The sequence below is a fragment of the Rattus rattus genome, chromosome 8 (assembly GCF_011064425.1).
Source record: "Rattus rattus isolate New Zealand chromosome 8, Rrattus_CSIRO_v1, whole genome shotgun sequence".
In the NCBI taxonomy this organism is placed as follows: Eukaryota; Metazoa; Chordata; class Mammalia; order Rodentia; family Muridae; genus Rattus; species Rattus rattus.
Window position 1 is genome coordinate 420,775 of NC_046161.1, and position 23,618 is coordinate 444,392.

The 23,618-nt window shown below is 36.9% G+C and overlaps 1 protein-coding gene across 1 annotated transcript; it reads right to left on the reverse strand.

The window, feature by feature from the left end:
* Nucleotides 1–117: 117 nt before the first annotated feature.
* Nucleotides 118–22,232, reverse strand: LOC116907760 (guanylate cyclase soluble subunit alpha-2-like). Its single transcript, XM_032910898.1, has 2 exons — nucleotides 21,787–22,232; nucleotides 118–753 (listed from the first exon to the last, which is right to left on the reverse strand). Exons 1-2 carry the CDS (start codon nucleotides 21,939–21,941, stop codon nucleotides 546–548), a joined length of 363 nt encoding a protein of 120 aa, XP_032766789.1. The 5' UTR covers nucleotides 21,942–22,232; the 3' UTR covers nucleotides 118–545.
* Nucleotides 22,233–23,618: the final 1,386 nt, after the last annotated feature.

A 23,618-nucleotide genomic window follows, 5' to 3' on the forward strand; every position in this document is an offset into this window, starting at 1 on the left:
CCATACTGCCATGATATCATGAATATATATATGAATATATATATATATATCATGAATATATATATATCATGAATATATATATCATGAATATATATATATTACACACACACACACATTTTCAGGAAAAGAAAATTAGAGAAATATTCCTTACCTATCAATTCAGTAAATGTAGGAAGACATATTTAAAACTGGCTTTCAAAAGTGGTACAAATATATAGGGAGAGAAACCTGCATGGCTGACGGACAAGAAACTGTGGCTCTACAGATCGGTTACTTTTGATTGCTTTTACTTTTAAATAAAATATATATGATCAGAAACACTCATATGAAATGGACACATTTTACTTTTCCCTTCTACCATTCAGCTTTTTTTTTTTTAATTGACAGCAGTCATTCACCATTTCAAGGATTATTGCGGACATAAACGCAAAAACTACTATATGTTCTTACAGGGAGCATCCGAAGAGAAATAGCTTCTTCCTTCCTCATCAAGACCAATTTCTGGGCTTGTGCTTTTTGGAGGAGTCTCTGATCTGCAGCAAATTTCAGAGGCTTGTTTCCCGGAGGAACATCGTGCCAATATTGTAGGAAACCTTTTTTATTCTCGATGAAGACAGGGATGGCTTTGGTGGCTTTGGGCCAGTCCTTAACTCCAGGAAATAGCAGACCCCAGGGATTTCCTTTGGAAAGTTGTCTGGAAGTTCTTCACGAGAACGAGGAATAAATGTGAAACTGTCTTCTCGTTTTAGTAATCTAAGAAAAAATGTAAATAATGTGAATAAAATAGCAGAAGAAAAGGGACTGAATGAACAAACTATCTAAGGGCTTAGGAATCTATTCTCAAGTTAACACTTTATGTCTTTGAACAAGTGATAGTCACATCACTTCAAATACTAGGAAGTGCTATTACATGGGACAGATTGCTTCCTGGTATAACAATTGTATAAAAGCCTACTTACAATATTTGAAATATGCTGTTGTCTCTTTTTTTTATCATAAATAGCAGTTTCTGAAAATATAAATTTAAATTTAATTTTTCTAAAATAAAAGCCTAAGAAAAATGAAAACATGAGGCTTTATTTCAAATATCTAGTAGCTGGTCTGTTTTGAAAACTTGCCTACATTTTCTTTTTTATAATTTATGGGATCTTCAAAATCCATTGAGTATGAGTCTTGGGTATCTGTCAAAGTAACAACTCCAAGTATCCATGATATTTGGTAACAGAATTCTAGCAAGACATGGGTTCCAATCAAATATAATCAAATATCTTGGTTCATGTTTTTCTGTCTCACTCAGAGAATTCTTTTCAGAATTGGAACACTAGAGGTGATTTATTCCTTAAATTTGGTGAATTCCATGGGAAGTTCTGTCTGATATCTCTATATAAAAACATCAGCCAAAAGTTCAATTTAATTCAATAATTCTTCATGAATGACTTGATATGATCAAACTACCCATTCTCTATACTCGTCTGTGAGCACAGGTTAAGCAAATTATAGTTTCATCAATAGAAATAAAAATGGAAAGATAAATAATAAGAAAAAGAAGACCCTACAGAAATAATTAGAAATACAGTATAGTGAAACAGAACAGATAGTATAACAAAACAAAACAAAACAAAAAACCAAAAATCCAAAGAACTCTTAATACCAAAAGAAATGAAAGAAATACCAGAAATCCCAGAAAAGGAAAATTTGAAATGAGAGAGGTACAATGCATTTTGTAGTTGAAAGGTTATTTTAAGAGACAAGATTTTCATGCAATGGATATGGAAGGTGAAGGTCAGAAACAACATTGTGAGATAAACAAATGGGTTTCAGGTCATTTGATGGACAGCACTGCAGAATACATTGGCAGGGAAATTTGGGGCAACAGTCAAATATATTAGAATATATTTTGAAATCATAAACAAAGAGTTTAGATTTTATTTGAAAGATATTATAGAAGTAAAGTCATTTTTTTCATAAAGACTACACATATTCATAAATCAGGTTAGTTTTAATTGCAGTTCCTTGACATCATATAGCAGATGGAGTGTAAAAGGAATCATTTTCAAATGTTCCTAACAGGCAAAACTATTATCTAATTATTATTAAATCAGTAGCAGATTGTATGTCATAATCCATAAATGTAGCATTTTACTTGTAAAAGGATAAATGAGTACTTTGATTATGAATTAAAATATAATATAATGTTTCTATACATTCAAGATGAGAGGCTCATTCTAATATTTTACAATTCTATAAAAAGCCTGTCCTATTTGAGATATATATATATATATATATATATATATATATATATATATATATTAAACCTAAAGATGAACATACTCCTATCTGTTAAGTTTATGGAGAGTGGAAGTGAGTTCAGAAGTAGAGTGTTCTGCTTAAGGAAGCAGCAGGACCAGTGTAACCTGCTAAGTACAAGTAAAGATGAATTGGACTGAAACTGACAAGGCTAACTTGTAAGTAAGATAACTTTCTACAACAAAATGGCAAAACTGAGGTACAGTGGGTAAATTGGGAACAGTCAGACACTGCTTGTTTACTTTGCATTTGCATAGATGGTCACTTACAAGCAATGTCTAATGAATTACTTCAGAAATAATACATTAAAAATAATCCTGAATTAGTTATTTCATTTAGCAGTGAATCACAAAAGGATTTTATTAAACTCAAGTAAAGCAGGCTTTGGTTTTATGGTATACCAACCAGGGACATCAATCAGTCTATACTGATATTCTGCTTATAACAAAGATGCCTTTGAATATAGGAATGTGGGGATATTGTGTGTAAGCTAATAGAATTAAGAGAATAATGGTAATAGGAATAGAGGCAATTTATAGACATATATAATACAATACACCTATCATTCAAATAAATCATAAATATGCAAGATTAAGAAAGATGAAGTATGTGAATTTGAGAATAATAATCAAAAACAACAAAAATACACTATCAACAACGGTAACACCCAACCAAAAATCCATCCTTTTCAAATGTCCCATAAGCCCCAAATTAACAATTAGTTGTCGTGACTGCTACTTTATTGTTTGCCTTAGTATGCTCTTTGCATTTTACTATAATTTATATTTTCTGATAATGGAGAACAAAAGTGGCTTATCTATGAAACTGCTTATAAAATACCAAAAGGAGAGAGCAACAGCTTTTTCAGATACCATAACATTTGCATTCATTGCATTTTCTTTGGGAAGCAACTCTTCACAACACATTGCTCTCTTGATATTTTAAGCATGTACTATGCTAGAAATCAGAGAGATAGCAGGTTTGGGGAGATTTTATTCTTGTCCAAGTAAACAATTTGGTATCAGTAACTGATCAGAGTTTTAAATTTTAATAATGAAAGCCTTGGCACATAAGGTTAACCTGATTCAATCTCCCTTGAGAGCCAGGAATTTGTAGTCTTTCAATGACTCCCAGCACAACATTCTGGATGACATACTAAGGGTATCTGTGGAAGAGGTCATCAATAATGTTTCACTCAGTGTACCTGGCTATATTATCCCTCATGGTAATAAATAATTGACCAAATGGGTGTATAGGAATTAGGAATTTAAACAGATATTGCAAAAACTTCTGATTCACCCTAGAGTAATAGGCACATGTCTAAACATCTGGGATACACTTCCTAAAAATCCATTTCTTCAGCAGTACATCAGGATTGATAGATCAGGTAACATATATTCTACATAAATCTAAACAAATCTCAGCTGATTGACGGACAAAGGGAAATTTTTACAAACACTCGTAATAAGTATTTGGAAACCGAACACATTCTGATATACATGTATATCACTGCTTCGCCTATCAGGAGATTTTGCTTGAATTTTTTTTAAATTTTTTTTCCTTTATTAACTTGAGTACTTCTTATTTACATTTCGATTGTTATTCCTTTTCCCGGTTTCCAGGTCAACATCCACCTAACCCCTCCCCCTCCGCTTCTATCTGGGTGTTCCCCTCCCCATCTTCTCCCCATTACTGCCCTCCCCCCAACAATCATGTTCACTGGGGTTTCAGTCTTAGCTGGACCAAGGGCTTCCCCTTCAACTGGTGCTCTTACTAGGCTATTCATTGCTACCTATGAGGTTGGAGCCCAGGGTCAGTCCATGTATAGTCTTTGGGTAGTGGCTTAGTCCCTGAAAACTCTGGTTGCTTGGCATTGTTGTTCATATTGGGGTCTCGAGACCCTTCAAGCTCTTCCAGTCCTTTCTCTGATTCCTTCAACGGGGGTCCAGTTCTCAGTTCAGTGTTTTGCTGCTGGCATTCGTCTATGTATTTACTGTATTCTGGCTGTGTCTCTCAGAAGAGATCTACATCCAGTTCCTGTAGGCCTGGACTTCTTTGCTTCATCCATCTTGTCTAATTGGGTGGCTGTATATGTATGGGCCACATTTGGGGCAGGCTGTGAATGGGTGTTCCTTCTGCCTCTGTTCTAAAGATTGCCTCCCTATTCCCTGCCAAGGGTATTTTGGTTCCCCTTTTAAAGAACGAGTGAAGCATTTGCATTTTGGTCATCCCTCTTGAGTTTCATGTGTTCTGTGCATCTAGGGCAATTCAAGCATTTGGGCTAATAGCCACTTACCAATGAGTGCATACCAAGTGTGTTTTTCTGTGATTGGGATACCTCACTCAGGATGATATTTTCCAGTTCCAACCATTTGCCTATGAATTTCATAAAGTCATTGTTTTTGATAGCTGAGTAATATTCCATTGTGTAGATGTACCACATTTTCTGTATCCATTCCTCTGTTGAAGGGGATCTGGGTTCTTTCCAACTTCTGGCTAGTATAAAAAAGGCTGCTATAAACACAGTGGAGCATGTGTCTTTGTTATATGTTGGGGCATCTTTTGGGTATATGCCCAACAGAGGTATAGCTGGGTCCTCAGGTAGTTCAATGTCCAATTTTCTGAGGAACCTCCAGATTGATTTCCAGAATAGTTGTACCAGTCTGCAATCCCACCAACAATGGAGAAGTGTTCCTTTTTCTCCACATCCTCGCCAGCATCTGCTGTCACCTGAGTTTTTGATCTTAGTCATTCTCACTGGTGTGAGGTGTAATCTTAGGGTCGTTTTGACTTGCATTTCCCTTATGACTAAAGATGTTGAACATTTCTTTAGGAGCCATTCGGCATTCCTCAGCTGTGAATTCTTTGTTTAGCTCTGAACCCCATTTTTTAATAGGGTAGTTTGTCTCACTATGATGGGGATTGCATTGACTCTGTAGATCGCTTTTGGTAAAATGGCCATTTTTACTATATTAATCCTGCCAATCCATGAGCATGGGGGATCTTTCTATCTTCTGGGGTCTTCTTCAATTTCTTTTTTCAGAGGCTTGAAGTTCTTACTGGCTTGGTTAAAGTCGCACAGAGGTATTTTATGTTATTTGGGACTATTATGAAGGGTCTCGTTTCCCTACTACTTACTTTCTCAGCTTGTTTCGCTTTTGTGTAGAGAAAGACTACTGATTTATGTGAATTAATTTTATACACACAGCCACTTTGCTGAGTTGTTTATCAGCTTTAGTAGTCCTCTGGTGAAACATTTGGGATCACTTAAATATATTATCATATCATCTGCAAATGGTGATATTTTGACTTGTTCTTTTCCAATCTGTATCCCTTTGATCTCCTTTTGTTGTCTGATTGCTCTGGCTAGAAATTCAAGAACCATATTGAATAAGTAGGGAGAGAGTGGGCAGCCTTGTCTAATCCCTGATTTTAATGGGGTTGCTTCAAGTTTATCTCCATTTAGTTTAATGATAGCGACTGGTTTGCTGTATATGGCTTTTACTATGTTTCGGTATGGGCCTTGAATTCCTGTTCTTTCTAGGACTTTTATCTTCAAGGGGTGTTGAATTTTGTCAAATACTTTCTCAGCATCTAATGAAATAATCATGTGGTTTTGTTCTTTCAGTTTGTTTATATAATGGATCACGTTGATGGTTTTCCATATATTAAACCATCCTTATGCCTGGGATTTGATAATGATGGATGATTGTTTTTTCATGTGCTCTTGAATTCTGTTTGTAATTTTTTTTCAATATTCAAAGGGATAGTTCTTTTTTCTTTGTTGGGTCTTTTTGTGGTTTATATTAGGAATCTTCACAGAAGAACCCTACCTTTTTCAAATTGGGTAGTATTGGTATGAGATATACTTAACTCTGGACAGGTTGGGAACCTTAATGACTGCTTCTATTGTTTTAGGAGTTGTGGGGTTGTTTAAATGGTTAAGCATTTGATCTTCATTCTACTAGGAAATTGTCCATTTCCTGCAGATTTTCAAGTTTTGTTGAATATATATATATTTTTGAATTTCCTCTGAATATATATATATATGATTTGGTTATATATATATCCTGTTCCTCTGGTTAGTCTGGCTAAGGGTTTGATTGCAGGGCGACGCGTGCCTGAGGGAGAGGAGATACAGTCCCAAGGTGACTGACCATTGCCACCCCCCTCCCTTCCTTCACTCCCCTATGTACATCCCCCTGATGAGATCATAATGCTTTTGAGATCATGGCATTGAAAGTAACTGTGCACCATTTGAAATGAAAAAATTGCAGAATGCCCCTAACCTCCCTTTATATAAACCCCGTGTTTAATTCCATTCTGTGTGAGACTTTAAACTTGGAATCATTAGGGATTTTCAGACATCAAGAGGTCATCTGGGGACACCACTTTTTTTGTCATCAAGCGGCTCCCCGTTTGGGGTTACTTTAATCCTCATTTGGAGCAGGTTTCAAGCTTATTTTGTACATAGTCTAAAAAAAACTTACCATTTTAATCAAGATTCACCTCTAATTTTTAAAAGAGATATCATATTGAGGAAATAGAACCCTACCTTTTCCAAATTGGAGGTCAACTTACAGGTTGAATGTTTAGGAAGGAATTCTTTGAATTTCCCCAACATATATATATATATATATATATTTTATATTATATATGTATATATATATATTTCTTGCTAATTAAAGGGAGATTGTGACTATTGGTTGGGTTTATCCATGCTTTTTGAGCAAAAAAAGCGAATAACTTCCATTCTCTAGACTTTATAAATTCTAATGGAGTTTTCAATGGTTCATGGACATAATTTTTTGAAAAATTCTGGTTACCTCTGATTAAAACTAGAAATAAAATCAACTTTAGGGCATTAGAAGGAAGTTTTATTTTCTGCATACGTTATCTCATTGGTTGGTTTATCCATTTGACAAAGCATGAATCTAGTTATAAATTCTAATGGAGATCAATGGTTACATGGATATAATTTTTTGAAATGTTCACATAAAACTAGAAAAATCATTTTTAAGTTTATTTCAACAACTATAAAAATCTGTGCATCATATAAGGCTGGAAGATAGTGACATTCCTAAATGTCTTTAAAAGTAATTATCAATTTTCTTCCATCTCACTAAAGGTTTTTAGGGAACATGGATGTTAAGGAATGTCCAAGGAGCCCTATACATGGCAAACAACATCAGTTATTAAGGTGTATGTCATATGACTGGGTTTTGTGAGATAGAATCTTACTAAGCAGTGGAGGGTGGGGTTGAATTTTCATCCTGTACCTCTTCTTTCAAGTGATTGGTTTACCAGGCAGCATCACCATGCTTGGTCATAAAGCAATGGATTTGATGCCAAAGCAGGAGGCAGTAGAAGAATAAAATTGGCATAGTTGAGGACTAGAAAGAAGGTTTGGATCATGATACTCATGAAGTGAAATATATCTGCTTCATTCTACTTTCTACTTGATCTGTTCAATTAGACTTTACATTCTTTTAGAGAAAGTATTTTCCTTCACTATTTAACTTTTCAAAATTGGATGTTACTTTGTTTATTAACCCAGGAGGTTTGAGCTTTCCCCTAGACTCTCTCATCTTCATTTCTGTTTCTATATTATGGAAAGAAATAACCATGTGTCTCTAGGAATAGTTTCACTACAGTGGCCACTAGTGAAAGTTAAGTGCAAGATACACTTTTGTTTGTTCTTTCATTATTTCATCTTTATTCTCTGTTTTGTTTTTGTGGGGTTCTGATTAATCAGGTGTTAAACTAGGTAAATTGATTTTCCAATTTGTTTTTCTTCCTTTACAATTAAATTATTTTCTGGAAGATTGCTTGCATCACTATATACTGGAAAATTCCACATATTTTATTTTCTAGGGGATTATTCTTAGATGATTATTTCATTCTTATTTATGCTGTATTTTTACTATCTTAAACCTATGAGAATATTAATCATATTAATTATTCTTTTATGAAATTTTTGTCTATATATTGCCCATTTCTTTTCTTTCCTTTTTTCCTTGCATTTGTTTGTGTAGCCTTGGCTGACCATGTTAGTCGCAAACTGAGAAATATGTGTGTCTCTGTCAGCCAAAAACTGACAATATTAAGATAGGCCCATGCCCAGCAGTAGATAGATAGCCAAAACAAAATGAACTCAATGGTATTTTTGTAGTCTATTTGTTTCATATTGCCTTGTTTGGGGTATCATACTGGTCTTTGGCCAGTATATTATATTATTTTTATAGGTTTTATTTTGCGTGTGGGTATGTGTGTCTTGTGTTATGAGTTAGTTTATGCAGTGGTCATTTCTTGCTAGTTTTGTTTGGTTGCTTTCTTTTCATGTCAAAGCGTGCACGCGCGCGCGCACACACACACACACACACACACACACACACACAGACACACACACACAAGTATTTTTGCAAGTTTCTTTCTACTAAAGTGTTCTGTGAACCAGGGCAGCTTAGATAGGAGCAAATTCCAAAAGAGGACTTTGATATGTTAAGAACTAACAACAGTGTGGTGTTGACATTACTGAATCAGTCCTAAACTGTGAGCCCCACTAACAGAAAGTTACAGCCAGTTAAAAATGATATAAAGGCAAAACTTTGGAAGTGGTTTCTATGTTCACACTGCTATGCTCTTAAGCCTCTCCTGATATCTTTCAGTAAGAACACTGAGAGTTGCCTATGGGTGTGATCCTATTCTTTGTAACCACTGAAATTCCAGCAGCATTGATAAGCTCATACATACCTCCCTCTGAAGAACTTAGTGGGGCACTAATAGTGACACCTAGCCTGCCACAGCTGAAGAACCTTATGGCTAAGATAGGTTGAGCCAGCTCCCAAAATATCCTCATGAGAGAAGATAGCCCAATAGAATCCTACAACAGCAGCTTCTGCCAGACCATATGTTCCCTACTTGAAGAAATAGCAATTTAACCTTTATTTAACATAGTACCATAAGAAATGTATGTGTGAGTAAATCCAAACATATTCACAAGACAAATTCCAAATGCCTAATGCCAAACAAGATTTGTAGTTTTGGCAACATTGGATAATTTTACCTCTCCTTTCTGCTTTTCCAGTAGAAAATTACACTTGAGGAAAGTATATGGACAATCCCAGGTGTTCGCTCTGCTGTTTTAGCATGTAAACTTCTGTTCTCATTATTTACCTGTATATGTTTACTCTATGGAATACATTTTAAGTCATCATGACGTTCAGCACTATTCAGAGATTAAGTAATAAACATATTCCTGGTGGGCAGATAGATAGGGAGAGGAGCCTGGCCCAGGTGACAAATTTCCAAGACAAGCAGCTTCTTCTTCACTCTCCTAACTTGTGATAAAAGCCATGCAGCTTAAAATAAAGGTTTTATACATTTTTCCCCTACCAATTGCAGGCTTATTGCTGATTGGGCTGACTTAACAAGTTCAAGATCTATTCAGGATGTGAAACACAACAGTTCTGGGTAAATCAACTATCCCATCTTTCTTCAAACTGACCAACTCTAAATTAGGAAAGAAAAATTGTTCCAAGAGTTTAAAATTCTCAGCCCTTGTCAGAGCCTCCTGGGTCCCCTGCTATGTTTCACCCCCTTGTCAGACCCTTCTGGGTCTCTTGCAGTGTTTGATCCCTGCTGAACCCTGCTGATGCATGTGGAAGCCTTTTGTTCCTAACAAAGGAGCAGTCTGGCCCAGTACTGACACACCTGGGTGATGGTCAATTCATTCCTGTCTTTTGTCTTCCCAGTCTTTTGTTTTTGAGATATAGGCTGATTTTCCTGGATTTCTCCATAGTTAATTCAGGGCATGTAGTCGGTCTTTTGTTACCAAAGTCTGTGCTTCCCAGAATTTTTCTACCTGGTCAATTTGGGGTATATATTCGGTGAATAAAGCTACAGGAGTCGCTTACTTTTCTTGCTTAACACAAATAACCTGTGTGTGTGTGGGGGTTCCTTAATCCCGCAGGCTTTTGCCTGATTCTCAGTGCCATGTGAGTGCAGGCATCGACAAGCCCTCAAGAAGAGACTGGATTTATTTTACTTTTCAGGCTGCTCTCTACTTCGCAAAGGAATGTCTTCTTCTCTGTGTGACTGCTGCACCAGTGTGGTTCCCTACTCCCAGTAGAGGCCTTTCTTCAATTGCTGATTGGATCTGTGGTGTTTAAGGTTTCTCTGCCCAATTACCCTTAGATATTTTCTCTGCCTTTGGACTTTAACTGGCAAAAAACCCCAAACTTAATCTAGGTCTGTATCATTATATTTTAGGAGTGTTGTGGAAGAATGACAGTTTAAAAAAAAATAACAGGGAGAGGGCATCTTAAGTTTTTCTAGGTTCTGAAGACTCCAAGATTCTCCTTTATTCTACCTGTGTAGAAGAAAAGAAACTGTACTTGGCAATTTTTGCTTTACTATTACAGGACTCTATGCAATTTGAGGATAAGCTCAAAGAAACTAAGTTAGCTAGACAACCTGAAATGAAATGGATTCATTTCCTGGAAACAACATTCCTGGACAGACAAAAAAAAAAAAAAAATCTAGCTCAATATGAAATAAAGCATAAGAAGAAAAGTTTTAATTATTTAAAAACAGTTACTAGTGTGCTTAATTGCTTGGTGGAAATGTTTTAATGTTGTCAATTTGTGGTTCTAAATCTCATGGTAATGGGTAAATTAAAACAAGAAGTCCTTTTTAGGTGTGTACTGAAAACTATAAAGAAGGAAGTCTGAGGAATTTCTGTATCCTGTATCTCATTCACTTCTGTTGCAGTTAAGTCATGAGGTAACAAGGCTTTAATCCAGAGTCTAGTCTGCATCCTGGTATAGCGAGCATGCAACTGGCCATACTTCCACACGTTCATGGCAACACTAATGTCTCTCATCTTAGACTGTGGGATGTGGATAAGGGTGGATAACCTATTGACTTCTTTTCATACTGCCATTTCAACTTTAACAGTTCATTATCTTTATATGCTTTAAATTGAAAAAGGTTTAAAATATAAAACGCCCATTTAAAAGTTTTGCACACCAACAGACATTAAAATGAAAAACTGAACAAGATAGCTAATTAACCTTTGTAAATGAAATGATTTTTTTATTTTTTTTTTCATTTTCTAATCAAATATATGTCTTTAAACAAGTCTATCATTATACTAGCCTATCTGGATAAAGGGCAAAGGAATGGATAAATAAAAGAAAACATAAATCTTTAGCATTTAAAACAGCCCCTCTCCCATATTGTTAGTTTCAATTTCTGGGTCAGAATTGACCTAAAGAAGTCTGTTATTTTCCACAGTCCTAAATCAACCCAAAACAGGCCACAGATTTAAATACACACACACACACACACACACACACACACACACACACACACACACACACACAAAATACCATGAACTCAAAGGAACTAAGTCATCCTGAGTAAATATGTGGAGGTTAAAAATTCCAAAGGCCTTAGCCCACTTAAAGAGCTAAACCTATTTGTTCATTTACTATTTTTTTTAAATGTCCCTTATACATTTTTCTAATGTGGTGTTTCTCAGAAATAATAATTTTAGAGAAAGAAAAGCTAGAATGTGATATGAGAAAATGATTTCATAAGCTCTGAATACCCCCTCTCTGGTACATTCTAGAGCTTTCTAGTACTCACACAGGTGAGAAAGTAGCAAGTCAACTAATTGTGTTCATTAGCCACTCATTACTTTCAATTGAAAACGGTAGAGGTTTCATGTTTATCTCTTTCAGAGGTTATTTGTGGTTCTAACATTATTGAAGCTGGAGTGTGTACATACTACTTAAAGGGTGCTAAATAAAGGAATATGATCAAATAAATTGGCATTTTATCTGCAGATGTGAAGAGTCCTGAGGTCTGTAAAAAATAACTTTATCCAATACTATGAAAACTTATCTCATAATGGCTCCCCTTTATAATGGGTGACAATCCATTAGTATCTTAAGTTTAACCATAAATATTGAGTTAAATCAAATGGATTTTGATAGTGCACAATGCATTGTATAATACATAATTATAAACCTTCATAGTTATCAATAGGAAAGGTTAAATTTAGACTAATAGCAATTTTCTGAGATTAAAGATGATTTCTCAAAATGCTATATTTTATTAGATATTAAAATATACATTCACATAATATGAATCATAGTAGACTATTTTTTGCAATATCTACTTAATATGACATAATACACATAATCCTATATAGAATTATATAAAATTTTGTCATTTATTCTAAGAGATACTTTGCACAAATTAGAAAAATGAGAGAAATATGAAAGGATGCAGACATTTGATGTCATGTTAAAATTTTTTAAAGTAAGAACTTTAAAAATGAAAATAACTTCTAACACATTACTCTGGATTAAGTAAATAAATATAGTTTCTCAGAGCAATCGTAGCCCTGTCAGTATACCTGTCCACCTTTTATTCCCAATAGCATAATCCCAGTTTAGGACTTCAAGACTGGAACAATGCACAACCTTCTCCTGATCAAGTCATTCTAGTAATCCCTCCTCACTTCTTGTGCAACATCACTTGATATTTTTGTTTCTAAGTTAAAAAAAATCATTTTGAGCATTTCTGATACAAAATTTTCTAGGTTATTTAATATAAAAATAAATGTTCAATCTCTCCATATATGAAAAATATAACTTTTGAGCATATATTTAATTTTGATCTTTGATTTACATAGGTATTGATAAGATAGTATAGAGGGATCTACTATTTTTTTTGCTCAGTTTCTCCTTATAAATAAAGAACTACTATTCAAATGAATGAATTAGTTTTTATATTTTTAATAAAATAATAAAGTATTGATATTCAACTATCTTTGAACTGATTGCTTTTTTTTTCTCTTTCAGTATTTTGTAAAAACAAAATAAACAAATAAAATGAGACAAATACATTATTGTGATGAAACACAATAACTGTGGTACCTATTAGCATATCAAAGTGTATGCTCCAGGCTTACCTGTGGCCCTTTGCTTTTCTCTTTGCTTTTCTATTCTAAATGTTCCAGTTTATGGCCCTCCAGTCCCCAGCTTCTCATTCCTATATAACCCTGGTATTTCAGTTATGTGCTACCTAGGCTCTCTCCTGGTCTCTCCTCTTGGCTTCCCCTCTCTTGTCTTTCTCTCTTGGTCTGTTCTTTCTCTCTCTCTTGGACAGATTCTTTCTTGTCCCACTCCCTTTTATCTTTCTCTTGCTCCTCTCTCTTTGTCCTCCTCACTCACACTAACTAATGGCCCCTCTACTGTCATGTCCTGGTTCAATCTGCTGGTCATGTTTAGTCTAATATATAACAGATGCTGCTGGATGTACTGTCGCTCATACTTATATTAACTTTGCACTTAATCTTACCCTGGAATAGTTTTGTCCTCGTTTTATTAAAAAATCATTTGATTTTGTGAATTATCAATGTTCATAAATGAACATACAATAAAGCCAGCTTCATATTTTGTTTATGATCATTTTTTTTATTTACTCTATTAGTAGTTGTTGAACATGTTGAAAATGGTCATAAAGTTATATAAAAGAAATTCCAGGAAAATAAACTTGTTCATATATCCAGAACATACTTCAGGAAACTACAAAATATATTATGCAAGACTCACTGTAAAGCTCCCCAATTGAGGAAATTTCCCCTCAATCTTAATTGTTCTTCTGTACTGGTGTTCTGCCTTAGATTCTCAGAACCATTTTATTTGAATTGCTTACAGAGCTATTTACTGTTAAAAACTTACTTTGCTATCTGACCATTTGAACCAAATTACGAATATGTAAACCTTTTAATTTTATGGGGGACAAGAAAATGGATCAGCAGACAGTGTTTTTCACATAAGTACAAGGAGCCAAGTGTGGATCCCAGCATGATGAAAAAGAGAAGGAGGAGAAGGAGGAAGAGGACCAGGAGCAGGAGGAGGACGGAGGAGGAAAAAGTAATAATGGTGGTGGTAGGTAGTAGTAGTAGTAGTAGTAGTAGTAGTAGTAGTAGTAGCAGCAGCAGCAGCAGCAGCAGCAGCAGCAGCAGCAGCAGCAGCAGCAGCAGCAGCAACCTTGGATAAAATAGTGTAGCACACACATTCAATCTCAGAGCAGAAAAAGTCAAAACAGGAGGATCCTTGGACACTTCCATTATCAGTACATTGCTCTTGCTAGCACAAAGACAAAAATGAAGTAAAATCTTAAAAGAATCAACTGATTTCTAGCTCTGTTCTGGGTCCATCGTGGCTAATGTGGCCAAATTATTAAATTCATTTCCCTTGTTAGGATTTCCATAAAAAGTCAATGTAGTAAAACATTCAATTCTGGACAGTGTTTTTCAATGCAGTACTTTTGTAAATGAAGTTTCTAAGTAGATATAAATCTACATGAAAACAATTCAGTAAATTTTCCTTACCTTATGCTCTAGATGTTTTATTATAAATATAAATATGTATATAAATATGTATATTTATGTATGTATATATGTATATTTAATGATAAAATTATTGATTTCTGCTAAATACATTTCTAATATCTAATTTGTTCATGTTAAGTAATGTCAGATACCAGGAATTATAATAGGAAAAAATTTTAAATTTTTAAAAATTTTTCTTTAAAAGTATGCCTTAAATCCCTAGTCTCTTTTGATTTACATTTAAATTTCAATACCCATTATCATCCATTTCTGGGAGTCTAGAAGTATGTGCCATTTCATTTAAAAAACTAAATTTTTTTTATTAAGATATGGAACCTAATGTTATTTACTATTATAACCAATTTTTATTTTTCAATTTTCTGATTTTTTAATAGTCATATCAACACAAAAATTTCAGTGGTCACTCATTTCTACTTTAAAATTTTCCACAATATATTTAAGTTACTAGAAACATGGCCCCAATTAAAAAGCTTATGGGCCAGAGGTTGGGGATTTGGCTCAGAGGTAGAGCGCTTGCCTGGGTTCGGTCCCCAGCTCCAGAAAAAAAAAAAAAAAAAAAAAAAAAGCTTATGAGCCAATGGCTAGAATAAAGCCAAAGCCTGAGACAAGGTGAGAGGTTTTCAACCTGGCCATTCTTACTTATTCTGAAGTGGACTATGCTATCAAACATTTATCCATTTGCTCAATGAATATTGGAAGAATACCTAATATGTTTTAACATTTTTATCAAAATTCTGGGTATATAATGATAAGCTGAACCAAAGATAGTCTCTGCCTACATAGAATTTAATGTCTTCTATGGAAGGTGGCATCTACTAAGCACAAAATAAGGATGGGTTAAGGGGGGAAATTTTGCATAGCATTGTCAAAAATGATCTTAAGATGAATAGAGTTCAGATTTTATAATGTATATTCTGTTCCAGTGTTTTTACTTAAATTCCTAATTCAATGATGAGAATAAATGGGCAATGATTTCATGTTCTTCCCATTTTTGCAAACAATGAGAAACATCTTAAAAACATTAAACTTTACGGTGCAATGCTGTTGGGGACCAGATGTCTGAACTAAGCAAAGCTAAAGCCCTGCCCTGAGCAGATTCCTGAGAAGGGCTTGACCTTTTCAAAGAACTTGTCCCTGGTAGACTGTTACCTCATTGTCTAAGGAGAATAGCTTGCAGTTTAATGATTCACCTTATGTCCTCGGACACTTCCCAGTACTCCCCCCCCCCTGCCCTAAGCTTCAGTTCCTGCTTCAATTCCTGCTTCAGAGCTTTAAATGCTGTACATTCCTCTCAATAAACAGACCTTGACAAGGACACTGCTTGGTCTCGCTCCTCTTTCTCACCCATGCTCCTGCAGGTATGGGTCCCCCTCGACCCCCACAAATAACTGGGTCCCCACTGGTGGGGGCAAGGGGCACCCAGCATGAGGCTCGAGGTACGGACCCTCACCGGACAGAAAAACAAATTGGGGACTCCAGGTATTTGTCGAGAAACCGAAGCAGATAAAGTGAAAGTAGCTGCGCCGATCTGGTGTTCATGGCTGCACGATCTAACCGCTCATGAGAGAAAGACGTAGCAGGTAAGAGTTTTCTGTCTAATTGAGAATGGGCAAAAAATATCTAAGGAAGCGTTTTTTATCAAAGACCTTAAGGCTTTTCTCAGGGAAAGGGGAGTAAGAGTTAAGAAAAAGGATCTCGTTAAATTTTTTTTTCTTTGTGTCAGAAACTTGTGTCTTTGTGTTTTGTGCCGGCTAAACTCTGAGTCTGTATTTGCTACTCTGGGTCTGTATTTGCTCGCGAGTTCGGGAGTTCTGGTTTTGGAATTGCTCCCATCTCGGGCTGAGAGGTAGGCTCGTGTCTCAGGAGAGACACGAAAGTGAGTGGTAGATGTGCCAGGGGCTCACTGATTGCACTGCCCTGGGAGATGTCCCAGGAGGTGAGAAGGCACCCCAGAGATGCCTGGGAGATTCCCGCCTGGGTGCCAGTGAGGATTCGGAGATTCTCCTGGGTTGGAGAAAAGACCCGCCCTCCCGGCCATCTGTATTTCCAGAGTGGTCATTGTATGTGTGTCTTAGGTCTTTGTTTTGTATTACTTGTGACTTTGACAATGGGAAGATTCTGGTTGGGAAGGAGGAGTGATGTGGAACCCACTCCCCTTCTTCAGTCTTTGGTGAGGTCATGGAAACTCCCATCTGAGTCAGTTCATTTTTTTGTGACAATCTTGCAGCACCACTTGTTTTTTTTTTTCAGCGACTTTTTTTTTTTTTTTTTTTTGTCTGTTAATTTTGATTGTCTTTCTGTGTGACTGAATGCTTTTGCCCTCTTCGGTGGACTTTCTTCTTGTTTTCTCACCAACCCACTTGAGATGCTAGTTAGTAGGTGTTACAGGAAATCTATAATGCTCATTTGAGGAGTGTGCTTTAGAAACAAAAATTTCATGTTTGCCCTGGGTTCCATTGGGAAAGGTGTGGGGATAGGCTTGATTTCTATTGCAAATGATGTAACATTGCATATGTTAGTACTCTTAACACTTCTTAGAACTGTGCCTCAGGGATCACAACCCATATAAGTTTAGAAGTTCTAAAAGACAGTCATGACCTTGGTGTATAGGTTCAGATAGTGTCCAGATTGGAATCCTGATGCTAAAGAATTAGTAATACACAAAAGAGAGTTGAGAATTACTTAGGGTTATCTTAGTCAAATCCTAGGTGCTACAAGGGCAGCTACAAGGACATCTGCTTTTGCCCTGCAACACAAGGATTATGGAGAATTCAGGACTGCCATTGATTTAGATATAGAATGAGTAAAAACGACTTTTTAGCTGACCTCCAAGAATCCCTATCCCCCCTCTGAAAGATACTCCTTCAGAATAAAATAAGATTAGACCTGATATTCCTTAAAGAAGGAGGTCTGTGTACTACACTAAAAGAAGAATGTTGCTTCTATGTAGACCATTCAGGAGTAATTAAAGACTCCATGAGTAAACTTAAAAAAAAGGTTAGACAAAAGACAAAGAGACAGAGACCATCAGGGATGGTTCGAGAGCTGGCTTAGTAGATCTCCTTGGATGACTACTCTGATATATTCCTTTCTGGGACCCTTCTTAATTTTGCTTCTGTTTCTGATTATAGGTCCATGTGTATTAAATAAGCTAGTTATCTTCATTAGAGAAAGAGTGAGTGCTGTTCAGATTTTGATGTTATGTCAGCAATATCATGTTTTAATTTAGTTCTATGCTTAGAACTAGCCACTAGAAGAAGTGGGGAATGAAAGGTAGAAATATTAAGGTTGCCTCACCCACTAGAGAAAGGTTCTGAGTAGAAAAAAAAAAAAAAAAAAACAAAAAACAAAAACAAAACAAAACAAAAACACTGGTTAGGCCCGGGAATTGTATGTTCCAGGAAGCTTCTTCTAGGACTATAGAATGGGTAATTTACATCAGCCGGTTTGACAACTCTCTGCCAGGAACTAGCTGACCATAAAGTTAGATTAAAATCTTAGAGAACAATCTTGAGAAGCAGGAAGCTTCTTCCAGGAACTAGCAGACCATAAAGTTAATCTTGAGAAACAGGAAGCTCCTCCTTGTGATTTTTCACTGGTATTCTCACCATTTTCCAATGATGTCCTTCCTACTCCCTTTTCCCCAACAGCAGTTTTTTGGCAGCAATATCCTCTTTACTGGGTACATTTACCTGCCTCCTCAACTAGGGTCCTTCCTACCTATCCCTTGCTGGTGGCACAAATCATACGTCGTCAAAAGAATAGTCCCATAAGCTCTTTGGAAGGGACCCTGATGCTTTAATCTTACCCTATAGCCCCTCCTAGATCTCTTGGCTCAGTCAATGTGTAGACGAGTGGGCAATTAGCTGCATTGCCTTTCAGGGTAAGATAGATAATCATTACCCCTCACATAAGTTGATACAGTTTTTTCACAAAATTACAGTCCCAGTGGTCTTTCCAAAGGTAACACTTGATCACCCTATGTCGGGAGTCCACCTTGTCTTTACAGACGGCTCCTCTAATGGACAAGCCACATTTTCCATTGATGGGCAAATACAACAGTTCTCTACCCCTTTAGATTCCGCTCAGCTGATAGAGCTTCAAGTTATCCTCGAAGTATTTCGTGCACTTCGGGATGCACCTTTTTTTTTTTTTTTTTTTTTTTTTCCCGGAGCTGGGGACCGAACCCAGGGCCTTGCGCTTCCTAGTCAAGCGCTCTACCACTGTGCTAAATCCCCAACCCCCTGATGCACCCTTTAACCAGTGAAACAGTGCCCTATATTCAGCCTACCACCAATGCTGCCCCCCTGTTTGCCACCTTACAAAACTATATTCAGAGGCGTTCTTGCCCCTTCTTTGTGGGACACATCCGAGCACATACTGGATTGCCAGGCCCCTTGGCCGATGGTAATGATGCCATTGATTGCCTCACCTGGCTTGTGGCCTTGGCCCAGAAGGCCTTCTCTACACCCCTTACACTTGCCCAAAAAGCCCATGACTTACATCACCTTAATGCACAAACCCTTAGGAATAAATATAAGATCACCTGTGAACAGGCTTGCCAAATAATCCGTAATTACAAAGGCTGAATGACCCTACAGCCTGACCCCCACCTAGGGGTCAACTCCTGTGGACTGGATCCTGTAGAGCTCTGGCAAATGGATGTCACCCATCTTCCCTTGTTTGGTAAATTAAAATATATTCATGTCACCATTGATACCCTTAGCGGCTTTATCTATGCATCCCTGCAGACAGGGAGGCCAGCAGACATGTTATAAATCCTGTTCTGGCTTGCCTCACAGTTTTACCTCAACCTAAGATTTTTAAAATAGATATTGAACCTGGATATACTAGTTCTAATTTTAAAGACTTTTGTTCCCAACTTGGAATTAAACATGTCACGGGCATTCCTTATAATCCTCAGGGACAGGGAATAGTTGAAAGAGCTCACCAAACCCTTAAAAATATGATCCGTAAATTATTATTCCCCCTCCCCAGTAATCACAAGAATTTATAAATCATGCACTCTTTGTCCTTAACTACCTTGTCATGGACAAGGATGGAAAAACTGCAGCAGACCGCCTGTGGCAACCCCATAATTCTTATGATAATGCACCTGTCCTGTGGAAGGACCCATTAACATCCCAATGATATGGCCTTGATCCGGTACTCATTTGAGGACATGGATCAGACTGCATTTATGATTCAAAGACTGGGGGCTATACCTGGGTGATTCTTAATGGTGCCCGAGATGTGGTGTCTGCCAACTCCACCACCGCTGCACAAGTTCCCTGGCCCAATCTTGAGTTCCTGCAATTCTGGGAAAGAGGCACCTCCACGAGTACAAAGAGAGAACCCATCACTGCAGTGACTCTTGCAGTACTCCTAGGCCTGTCAGCTGTGGGAACAGGAACTGGGGTTGCCTCCCTGATTACCTCCCAACAGAGTTATCATCAGCTCAGTGCCGCCATAGACAGGGACATCAGTGAGCTTCAACAAGGAATAACCTATCTGAAAGATTCAGTCGCTTCCTTGGCTGAGGATGTTCTACAAAATAGAAGGGGATTAGGTCTTCTCTTTCTCCCACAGGGAGGGCTCTGTGTGGCCCTCAAGGAGGAGTGTTGCTTTTATGCTGATAAGACAGGATTAGTAGTAAACAGCCTACAAAAAGTTAAAGAAAGTCTACAAAAGAGACAAAGAGAAAGAGAAAATAGTGAAGCCTGGTATAAAAATTGGTTTTCTGCCTCTCCCCTGCTCACCACTCTTCTACCCAGTATCCTGGGTCCCTTTATAGGACTCCTGCTACTTGTCTGCTTTGGTCCATGGGTGCTTAGAAAGTTAACTGATTTTATCAAGGCCCAGGTGGATTCAGCTACCAAGCAGGTCTCAGTCCTTCTTAATTTAAATTAACTACTCTGAAATTCAGTCTTGCCTTGCCTGGCCTTAATTTCATTGTCTGGTTTTAATCAGTATATTTATATGTTGCCATGTGGAATATTATGGTGCCACATACCAGGCACACACCTCACCGCCGTGAAGTAACCCTATGACAGGATTAGCACGGGTCCATGATCTGGGTCGCCCACTCTCATAAAACACACACGTATAGCCCAGAACGGTGTGTTAAAACATAAGATTGTTCCTAGCCATTGGAATGCAGTCCTAACTGCAAGAGTGGCTCGCCATGGCTGAGCTGGGCACTCTGTGAGGCATGTCTGATCTATCTCAGACCACTACTTCCACCCTGGCGGAAATAATGAAACCTAAGTGAGAGTGCCAGACATGGGGGCAACCTGTGTAGACTAAAACATGTGGATTCACCGACCAGGTGCTGGTTGTGGATGCACACCATATAGACAGAACTTCCTCCCACTGATAGTTAAGGAAAGGTGGAGATGTCGGGGACTGGACGTCCGAACTATGCAAAGCTAGAGCCCTGTCCTGAGCAGATTCCTGAGAGGGGCCTGACCTTTTCAAAGAACTTGTCCCGGTAGACTGTTACCTCATTGTCTAAGGAGAATAGCTTGCAGTTTAATGATTCACCTTATGTCCTTGGGCACTTCCCAGTACTCACCCTGCTCTAAGCTTCAGTTCCTGCTTCAATTCCTGCTTCAGAGCTTTAAATGCTGTACATTCCTCTCAATAAACAGACCTTGACAAGGACACTGCTTGGTCTCGCTCCTCTTTCTTGCCCTTTCTCCCACAGATATGGGTCCCCCTCGACCCCCACAAATAACTGGGTCCCCGCTGGCTGGTGCACAATGCAGACTAAAGACCTATAATATATGATTAACTGTGTGTTCAGCAGTTATAGCACAAAGGGTCAAAGACATGAAAAATGACATAACTTTCAGTCACCTCTGATTTTATCACCCACTTCCTTGGAGTGTGAATAACAGTTTTTGTTACAATCACTCTCAGACTGAAATTGCTCATAACCTTTTGAAAAGTGACAGAATCAAGGAATAGGACAGGCACTCACAAATGGTAAAGTATAATATCATGTGAATGAAGGTAACAAAAGGGACAAATCAGAAAACACTTACTGGTAAGTAGTTGGGCTGATGTTGATGCGCCTAGGATGACTTCCAGATTCAAATTTGCTTGCCAGAGTGACATTATTTCCAAAAAGACAATATCGTGGCATTCTCACTCCGACCACACCAGCTAGCACAGAGCCTGAATGAATGCCTATCCGCATCTGAAAAAGGAAAAAGAAACTAAAAATAAGTAACCATTACTGTTTGACATGTAATTGTCTTTTTTAAGTTTTATCTTTTAATTTTTATGTACATGTTTGTTTTGTCTGCATATATGTGAACCACATATGTGCCTAGCTCTCAGAGACCAGATCTTTTGGAGCTTAAGTTAAAGGTAGTTGTGAGGCAGGGTGCTGGAAATTGAACCAGACCTCTGAAGCAATGGTAGTTTTAAGTATTGAGTCATCTCTCCAATCCTGTCATGAAAGAACCACAGAAACCAAAATGGAGTTTGGGCCATCATTCTGAGTATAATTTCTGACTTCTTACAGTGTTCAAAGAATACACACAGTTTAGAATAAATAGTAGGTCAATTCTAAGAACAAGATAAAATAGTCTTTAAAAATAATTTCACTTTTAATTATATGTATTTGTGGCTGCATGTATCTGTGTCTGTATGTCTTCATATGTGTGTGCAGATGAGTACATTCACGTAAATGTAGGTACCCAGAAAGGCCAGAGGATATGTTGAGTCCCTGTAACTGGAGTTATAGGTAGTTTGAACTGCCTGATTGAGTGCAAGGAAATGATTTCTGCTCTCATGGTACCATGGCAGTATTTGCTCTTAACTGCTAAGCCATCCATCTAGGCCAAGGTTTATAGTTACCTGTTGCATAAATACATTTGTTAGGAGAGAGTCCTGTTGCCTTTTTATATAACATCTAACAAGTGAAAATATATTAGTCTTTTCATTCTACATCAAATTATTTTCATATAAAGGCCTAGTGTTCTATCCCATGGCATTAATTATACTTGTAAATTAAAGGTTTAGGTCTATTTGTTTTAAATGTTGGGTTTTACTATTATATCTGGGTTTACACCTATTTTTCTCTATTGCTGAATATACAGCAACATACAGAATAATACCTAAAGCAAAAGAGAATCTCATAAGTCACAAATGTGGAATAAATCACCTAACTCTTTAATATAATTATATGACATTACCAATAATTCAATCCTTGATTGGGAAAAGGATTTGAATAAAATTATCAATTAATAAGCCAAAGAATCTGATATATACTGATGTGTTTCAAGAATCTAAGAAATCTTCAAAATTTAACTGCTACACACTGAAATATGAAGAGAGTAATAAAAGTGTAGTAAAGGCAATATGGTATGGAATCAAACAACTGAAGTTAGGAGACATAATAGAAGGTAGCGAGAAAAGAAGAAGGAGAAAAAGAGAATCCTTTATAGAACAGAAGATTTCTGCATGTATCTACTAATGATAAAACAGACAAATGAAATAAATCTGTTCCTGTTGTAGTTTATATACTGTCACACACATAAAGACAAACAAAACAAAACACCGCCATGGACAACAACACATTACCAACACCCTCACCACCAATAATAACCCCAGACAAACAAGCCAACAACCAAGCAAACAAAATATATGTTTAACTCTATTTGAGAATCCAATATTAGTAGGATATGTCAAGATACTTTAGAAAAAAATATTAAAGAGTTAAAGAATATTTGTCCCATCAGATTTGAAGTTTCACATAAATATATCAAATTGATGGGTAACTGTCATTCAAGAAAGAAGTAGGTAAATGGAATAAACTATTCAGGAAGGGTCCTATTCATGTATATGCAGTCAGGATACTGAAGAAAGT

Excerpts from the sequence above, each read along its gene's own strand:
- LOC116907760 (XM_032910898.1), bottom strand. The coding sequence starts at position 21,941 with ATGCGGATAGGCATTCATTCAGGCTCTGTGCTAGCTGGTGTGGTCGGA. Across the intron at positions 754-21,786 it reads ATCAGCCCAACTACTTACCA|ATTACTAAAACGAGAAGACA; the intron begins GTAAGTGTTTTC and ends ATTTTTTCTTAG.